The sequence below is a fragment of the Convolutriloba macropyga genome, chromosome 11 (assembly GCF_964194025.1).
Source record: "Convolutriloba macropyga chromosome 11, txConMacr16.3, whole genome shotgun sequence".
Lineage (NCBI taxonomy): Eukaryota > Metazoa > Xenacoelomorpha > Acoela > Convolutidae > Convolutriloba > Convolutriloba macropyga.
Genome location: NC_134478.1, coordinates 50,977,169 through 50,985,857, shown reverse-complemented (window position 1 = coordinate 50,985,857; position 8,689 = coordinate 50,977,169). Strand labels below are relative to the sequence as shown.

Sequence of the window (8,689 nt, the reverse complement as noted above, 5' to 3'; positions counted from 1 at the left end):
CCCTCGTGGGCCTCAGCAATGCACCCTTTCTAGTCATCAAAGAAACTAAAGATTCTCATGAACAAGCTAAGACTTCCCCATCCTCCTTTGTGGAGCCTACACAATCCAGTTTTTTGTGCCTTTTCTCTTTTTCTCTCGCTTTTGTTGCTCCTCGCGCTGTTTGGTTTTTAAGAGTTTTGTTTTTCTGTTTCGCCTGCCTCGCCCCTTTTTCGCTCTTTTTTCGCTTTTTTTGTCTGCGCTCCTCTTTTCTTGCTCCCTTCCTGTTTTTGTCTTAGCTTTTTTGAGTCTCTTTCTTTTCTTTGACTTCTAGACTGCCTTCTGGTTTAGGTGCTGCTCCCTCGTGGGCCTCAGCAATGCACCCTTTCTAGTCATCAAAGAAACTAAAGATTCTCATGAACAAGCTAAGACTTCCCCATCCTCCTTTGTGGAGCCTACACAATCCAGTTTTTTGTGCCTTTTCTCTTTTTCTCTCGCTTTTGTTGCTCCTCGCGCTGTTTGGTTTTTAAGAGTTTTGTTTTTCTGTTTCGCCTGCCTCGCCCCTTTTTCGCTCTTTTTTCGTTTTTTGTCGTCTGCGCTCCTCTTTTCTTGCTCCCTTCCTGTTTTTGTCTTAGCTTTTTTGAGTCTCTTTCTTTTCTTTGACTTCTAGACTGCCTTCTGGTTTAGGTGCTGCTCCCTCGTGGGCCTCAGGAATGCACCCTTTCTAGTCATCAAAGAAACTAAAGATTCTCATGAACAAGCTAAGACTTCCCCATCCTCCTTTGTGGAGCCTACACAACCCAGTTTTTTGTGCTTTTTCTCTTTTTCTCTCGCTTTTCTTGCTCCTCGCTGTTTGGTTTTAAACAGTTTTGTTTTTCTGTTTCGCCTGCCTCGCCCCTTTTTCGCTCTTTTTTCGTTTTTTGTCGTCTGCGCTCCTCTTTTCTTGCTCCCTTCCTGTTTTTGTCTTAGCTTTTTTGGGTCTCTTTCTTTTCCGTGGCGTCTAGACTGCCTTCTGGTTTAGGTGCCGCTCCCTCGTGGGCCTCAGCAATGCACCCTTTCTAGTCATCAAAGAAACTAAAGATTCTCATGAACAAGCTAAGACTTCCCCATCCTCCTTTGTGGAGCCTACACAACCCAGTTTTTTGTGCCTTTTCTCTTTTTCGCTCGCTTTTCTTGCTCCTCGCGCTGTTTGGTTTTTAAGAGTTTTGTTTTTCTGTTTTGCCTGCCTCGCCCCTTTTTCGCTCTTTTTTCGTTTTTTTTGTCGTCTGCGCTCCTCTTTTCTTGCTCCCTTCCTGCTTTTGTCTTAGCTTTTTTGGGTCTCTTTCTTTTCTTTGACGTCTAGACTGCCTTCTGGTTTAGGTGCTGCTCCCTCGTGGGCCTCAGCAATGCACCCTTTCTAGTCATCAAAGAAACTAAAGATTCTCATGAACAAGCTAAGACTTTTTCCCCATTCGACTGTGTACGTATAATTTACCTTAATTTTTCAGGTAATTTTACCTGAAATTTTTTTACCTGAACCGGTTCAGGTAGTTTTGCCTTGCCTGAACTTTACCTTAACACACCTGAACGCACCTTAATTTTACCTTAAATCCGTTAGTTTTTACCTGAAAATTACCTGAAAAATTAAGGGTGCACCACATGAACTTTTACCTGAACATACCTTAACTTACCTTAAAAACACCTTAATTTTTTACCTTAATTTTTAAGGTAAATTTACCTTAACTAATATAATTTACCTTAAAAGTTCAGGTTAAATTTAAGGTATTTTTAAGGTAAATTTCAGGCGTTCATTCAGGTATTTTTACCTTAAATTTTAAGGTAATTTTTGCCCGTTTTTCAGGTAAGTTTAGGTAATTTTACCTTAACTGTTCAGGTGTGTTTTTCAGGTAAATTTAAGGTATGTTCAGGTAAAAGTTCAGGTGGTGCCCCCTTAATTTTTCAGGTAATTTTCAGGTAAAGTTGAGGTAAGTTAAGGTAAGTTCAGGTAAGGCAAAACTACCTGAACGTTTCAGGTAAGTTAAGGTATTTTTTCAGGTAAATTTACCTGAACTTTATTTAGTGTGCAGTACTCTTTGAGATCACTACTATCAACAAAAAATTGAAAAAGTCAAGTGAGCCCTATTGAAGTGCCGATAGCTTTGAGTTGGGTGATGCATCACTTTCCAAGAGTGGTTTTTTGAAGATGAACTCTGAATTTACAATCCTGAAAATTTGGAGAAGATTGCTTGAAGAAAGTGTACGACAGGGAGTGATCGGCTTCACACCCCATTTATAAACTCATTTATTGCATTCCTGCATTAAAATATCATTTCTTCAAGTAAATATTTCATTTCAAATTTTTTGCCAATTAAAAAGTTTGCTATAAAATTAAGTGTGCTCTCTAGTGGAGGTCTAATTTTAACTCAATATCTGTGGCTCCTCGGTAAGACTATCCTGTTAAAAAAAGTTGAGCTCAAGTTAACACAAACTTGTGAACTTACTTCATGGAACATTCTTTCCTGTGCGTGGATTTTAATTAATGGTTTCCACATTTTTGAGCGATTAGTGGATGTGCCCATGGCAATTCGACAAAATTTTGTTTAAAAAAATTGATGGATTTTTTAGTTTCAACTAGGCTGATGAATAGGATGCCATTGGGGGAGCTATACTGCTATTTTTATCTTTGTTGCTTGGCAAAACACTACTAAAAATTAATCAAATAGTACAATGGATAAATCTTTTAAAACCAGAAGCTGTCGAAACGATTGTCTTTTTTTAAATCAAAAACTAAGAATGTGTTAAGTTTTGTTGATAAAACTGAGCAAGGCAGGGTATTACTCAATCTGAGCTTGAACTGAGATTGATTGGGGCAATACTGAAAGTGTGGTCAATGCAGCAATTTTCAAGAATCGTTGTTTTCCCTTTTCCGTAAACATTTTTCGCAACAAGAGAATGAATGAAGGGAATGTTTCGGAGAGGGCTATCAGTTATAAAATGTTATAAAACATGTTGCGTCAATAAAATGATCTCCGCCTGCAGATTTTTATTGCAAGGTTATTTAAAAATTGTGTTGATTTTTACTCAATTTTCGACATTTTCCTTTAATTTTACGGATTTCATGTCTTTCTACCATGTTCGCCAACAGAGAAGCAAGAAAAATTTTGGAACCTTGACAACATTTATCTGTATTTGCTCATCTTATTGGGAAAACCCAAAAAATAATCAAATTTAAGGACACCAAGGAAGAACACTTGCTCTAAATTATAAAAACTTTCGTAAAAATGAACTTTTTAATGCGATACCTACTACACGGGAAAATTTGTTCCAACGTTGGTGTGAATTTGCCTGTGTCGTGATGCAGAATGGTGTGAATATGCCTGTGGTGTGATGCAGAAGGGTGTGAATATGCCTGTGGTGTGACCGACAATCAGCGCTGAAACAGGTTAAAAACAGTGTTTTTTAGGCTGACAATCAGAGCTGAAACAGGTTTAGAACAGAATGGTTTTAGGCTGACAAGAGGTATACAATAATGTTAATTAAGCTGATAATTGTATGAAAATAGTAATGGACAGATCAAAATCAGGTAAAAAACAGAATATCAATTTTACTCTGAAAAATAGACTGATCAGTCTATATTTTGACATGAACAGAATCTGCACAAGGGTAAAAATGTCTATATACAGTCTATGGATTTACACTGGTTCAGTACTGGAATGCTCTGGATGGTCAGCCCGGGACATCAATTTAAAAAGAAATGAAACATTGGAATCAATTACCTGTCACTAAATCTTTACATTCTTGAAAAAAGAAGATGCATTTTTAAAATGATACAGGTTTAAAGTTTCAAAGTAATTTTAGCACAATTTTATTTGAAACTGCATTTTTTGTTTTCGAAAACTTGACATTTTTAACTTTTTTGGTTTGTGAAGGAAAGCTGCGAGTGATACGGAAGTGTTGTACTAGTTAAATGTCATTAAAAAAGAAAGCTCTTTAAGGTTTTCTTTTACATTCTGCTTTTCTACTTGATGATCTAATGAAGCCTGCTTGATTCAATCTGCAAGTGGATGATATCAAAATTTAGAAAATAAGACACTCGTACAAAATTTTTTTCTACTTAGCAGCATTCAAATAAAGTTTGAAACGTTCAAAAAGGTTGTCTTTGTTCTTTATGCAAAATCATTGCTTGGCCGCTTTAGATATTGAAGGGAGTTCTATCACGTTTGACTCTTTGCATTTCGTGTAACCTAAAATGCTCTCGTTCGCTCATCTTAATCTAACGTCTTTAGGCCGCTCAATTAATTAATTAATGTCTAAAATTGTGAATTATCTCACGTGGGTCACAAGGGTGTCTCACAAGGGCCTCAAGTTTTTCTTTTACAAAATCCTGTCACGGCGTCAATGACAGTCTCCAGTGAGGTAATGTTATTTGCCTAAAAACTCGTTATTCCCAGCTCCTCAACCACTATTGAAGCTCAATAGAAAAGCCGCCATTTAACTGCTAATACTCAATTGAAAACAAAGGTTTCATTTTTTTGGCGGCGTGAACAATAACTTATGCATCGCTGTTTATATAAGGGCCCTCAAGAACTGCCCACACCTAATAACACAAGCGGCAAAAAAGTCTCAGAACCCTGTCAATCAAGCGAGGCCAATGTATTTGATATTACTTCACTGAATTTGATTTTGTTTGTATTTAGCCGAAATTTGAGGTTGCCTTTTTGCTGTAATTGCCAGTAATTTGTTTTTGAATGGAACTATTCTGCAAATCGTGTACAAATCAAAGAGTTTTTTAATATAAATCTCAAGTCTTACTGAGGAGTTGCAGAGTTGTTTTCAGATTTTCGAAGACATAAAACACAAAAATGGATTTAATGCTTTTTCTGTTAACTTCAAAAACATAGCCGGCAGATTGCCGGAAAAGAGCCGCTATAGACGCTTGTGGCCTTCCATGAATTGAATCAACTAAAGAAATAAGATAGACAGATCGACCACCAGTCCTCTAATAGACCACAAGACTTTTTGGATTAGATTTGCCAATTTCTTCCAAGTTCATGACACATACGGTCTATAAGGAAAAAGCCCTAAAAGAGCTCTTTCAAAATTGATATCCGAAATCAAAAACTCAAGACAAATACTCAAGAATTCGGGCATATAATTTGGCACTACTTAGATGCACTCTATTGATCTTCAACTAGTAAATGTTCAAAAAATTTAAAGTTCCATAAGTGAGTTCGGAAGTCACTTTTTTGAGTGAGGTAAGTCACGCAATTGACTTAAAAGCAGAAATGACGTCGCGTACTCAAATTTTAACTGCAAAGCAGTGGAGGCACTGAAGTCATTGAAAAAGTAATTTCCAAGAAGTCAGGTAGTAAGAATCATCGATTGAGACGACGAATAAAAGACATAGCATTACAAGTCCTGAAATACAATCCAAAGAATTGAAAAAAAAACTGAAAACTAATTTACCTGGCCAGCAAATCAATTGAACAATCCCAGCGAAAAAGACAATCTAAAAAGTTGAGAACTTTAACTAATCAAATAAACTAAACAAAATATTCATTGCTGAAACTCTTGAAGCTTTTACCCTGAAGGCCAAATAGATAAAATTCAATAAACTCATTAACTCACGCACAGGAGATTTATTGTCCACTAATGGCAGATAAACTCGAGAAATATAAGATATGCTCCAAAAAAACTGACAAGTGCAAGAAAGTTTTTAAATTTTGCGGAAATCAAATGTTTAAAACCATATTTTGGCCTGTGGAGTTCTGCCATGTGAACCGTCTGCAAGACCTAAAAAGGTTTTGTTGGCCTGTAAAAATCGTTAAACTGAGCAAATAAAAAAATGTCAAAAAATAAAAACAATAGCAATTTATAACAAAATCCTGCTAATTTTCGTGATAATAATAACTTCAGTACCAATTCATTGCCTCCAGAGATAATCCAGTATTTCTATTTCTAACTTCAAAGAGTTTCACTGGCTCATAAAGATAAATAAATTTGAAACATGCTAAAAACTTTTAGAAATATACAAAAATTTAAATTTTATAAGAAAATGATAAAACTAGGGCTATTAAAATATTGATAAACAATCCATTTCCTCTAGCCACTATGCAGTAACTTATTATCGAACCGTAGAGGAGTTTCAAGAAAATTTCATTAAAACAGAACTGCTAAAATTTGTGATATTTAAAAATTGAACACATGTGCCATTGCCACTAGAAGCTATGCAGTAATCTACTATCAAAACCTGCAGGAGGTTCGTTGGCCCTAGAGGTTGGAGAAACCTAAAAAATGAGAAAAAAATTTGAAAAAACTTGAAAAAAATTGCAAGTTTTTATCAAAATATTGCTAAAACTTTTGATATTAAAAAGATGAAAACCATTCCTTTGCCAATAAAATTTATTTAATGCTCAATTATCAAACGCCATTGGAGATTTCTTGGCTCCTGGGGCTCGGAAAATTTAGATAATGGCGAAAAATTTTGAAAAATTTGAAAAAAATGCATATTTTATCCGAAATTTGCGAAAATTCTTGATGTTTAAATGTTGAAAAACTTTCTATCACCACTAGAAACTATGCAGTTACTTATTATCAAACTGTTGAGGCGGTTGCTTGGCAGCTAGAGCTGAAAAACTCAAAATATGACAAAAATTTTCAAAAAATTTGAAAAAAAATTGAAAAACATTTGAATAAATTTGCGTATTTATGTTTCGAGTACCATAAGATATAGCTCCTAAAACGTCATAAAATGTAATTACTTCTTGGACAAGATTTTTTGTTAATTTTTAAAAACCTCTATTTTAGACTGGTTCAACAAAAAACTCGAAAAAACACGAAACATTGCAACATTTTGAGCTCAAAAACTCCTAAAAATGACCTTTTAACCTTGAAATACGGCCCTCCCAGTTACTTCAACACTCTAAGCACTTGAAGGACTACTAAAAGCGGCTTAGATCCTATAATGAAGCTCAATTCCCGCTGAAATTTACCGGTTTATCCCGTTTAAAAAGCTCAAAGTCATGGAAAAAAAGGCGTGAAAACATCCTACAAAAAAAAACATAGCCGGAAGAATTCCGGAAACGACTCGAAGCAGAAATTTGCCCATAAATTTTACTAAACAACTAGAACAACTATTGTTAACCCTAAACCTCCACAAAAGCCATAAAAATTTAAGGAAGAATAGAAACGGCTTTCAAAAACAAATTGAACAAAAAAAACTATAAAAACTTGAGTTTTTTAATAATACAAGGAAACATAAAGCCGACTATGGTTCCTTTGCAATTCGAGCAATGAAAAACTAGCAAAATTATGGGCAAGTCATAAAAGGGTGGGTAAGAAATTGGTCTAAGATTAAAAAAAAAGAAAAACTGCAAAAAAAAGAAAAATGGTTTAAAATTTCTCAATTTTTCTGTCATTTTTCCTAAGAAAAAAATGATTTAGACCAACATAACATAAATCAATTGGTATCTGCAAATTCCTTAAGTAACAAGCTTCTATTCAAATCCCACTTAAAGCTGTAAAACAATAAAACAGATGAAAAATCATTAAATTTCGTCTAAAAATCAGCAAAACTGATCGAAAACCTCCAAATTAGCATTAAAAATAAAATTAACTATTTTAAACCTTCAATTCCTATCAAAACATGCCTGAAACTAATAAAATATCATAATCAAACCTCATAACCATCAAAAGTTGCAAAAAACTGCTTTTAAAAGCCGCACGTGAACAAAAAAATTTTGCTTGCTTGGAGAAAATTTTTTCACACATCATTTTCTCGCTCTCTCAAAAACAGCGGTATGAACAAAAACAACTCTCTTTTCGCTCCGCTCTTCACTTTTGTTCAGCACCAAAATCACTCCAAACTTTTTCACGCGTTTCAATTCCCGCTTCAAAAATCACTCCAATAAAATTGATTTAAAAAAGGACTTCTCCAGTACTCCTCTTCGAGTCGTAAAAAAAGACAGAGCAGCAATACAATCCAATTCTTGGATTTAAAAAAAACTACGATGTCCCCAATAATAGCCGCTATCGCTTCGCGGCTATTAAACATCTAATTTTCATTCAGTCAGAACTGAAAAACACGGGATGAACACGTAAACAAGGAGTCAGTTTCTATGAAACATTTTTGAAAATTTCAAGTGCGTTTGCATTATCGTATCCAAAAATTTTTTCTTGCTATCTGTTCAAACGACCTGCTGTACGCCTGTTCAAAAACCACTTCCTTTAAGGGGATCTTTTGTCTGCCGTAAAGTACGAATGTGGGTCCTTTCTGTACCCAGTACAGAATCACGCGAGCCCTATTGTTGTTTTCATGTCTTTTTAAAATCTAACCAGTTTGCACTCTGACCCGTTGATGAGCAAAATCAACTGATTTGCATTGCTACTCTTCTTTAGTTTGCTAAAAAATGAGTACGCATGTAAGTCATCTCGAATTTTTTATTCACGAGACTAAATTAGCCTAAAATTTTTTTCTCACTTGTTAAAAAAAGATTGATCTTTTAAATTAAATTAATAATATGTATATAACAATCTTTACAATTCATGCAGTAAGGAGCATTTAATTATATTTGGTAATCATGATCAAATTTTAGTTTCTAAGTCGACCGCTAACAATCAAACTCAACTTATCTTGAAGAGAATGCCAGAAACAAAGTTATCAAATATGAAAATAAACAATCAAATAAATCATATAAAGATGGTTTAGTGAGAACTCAAATGGTATATAAAGCAG

The 8,689-nt window shown here is 34.8% G+C and overlaps 1 protein-coding gene across 1 annotated transcript in view; it reads right to left on the bottom strand.

The window, feature by feature from the left end:
* LOC142349966 (uncharacterized) overlaps nt 1-8,689 on the bottom strand; it is a 91,883-nt gene that overhangs the window by 75,848 nt on the left and 7,346 nt on the right. The window contains exon 2 of the mRNA XM_075401837.1: nt 3,262-3,388. Within this exon, the coding sequence (XP_075257952.1) occupies nt 3,262-3,388 (127 nt within the window). The remainder of the gene's footprint in view (nt 1-3,261; nt 3,389-8,689) is intronic.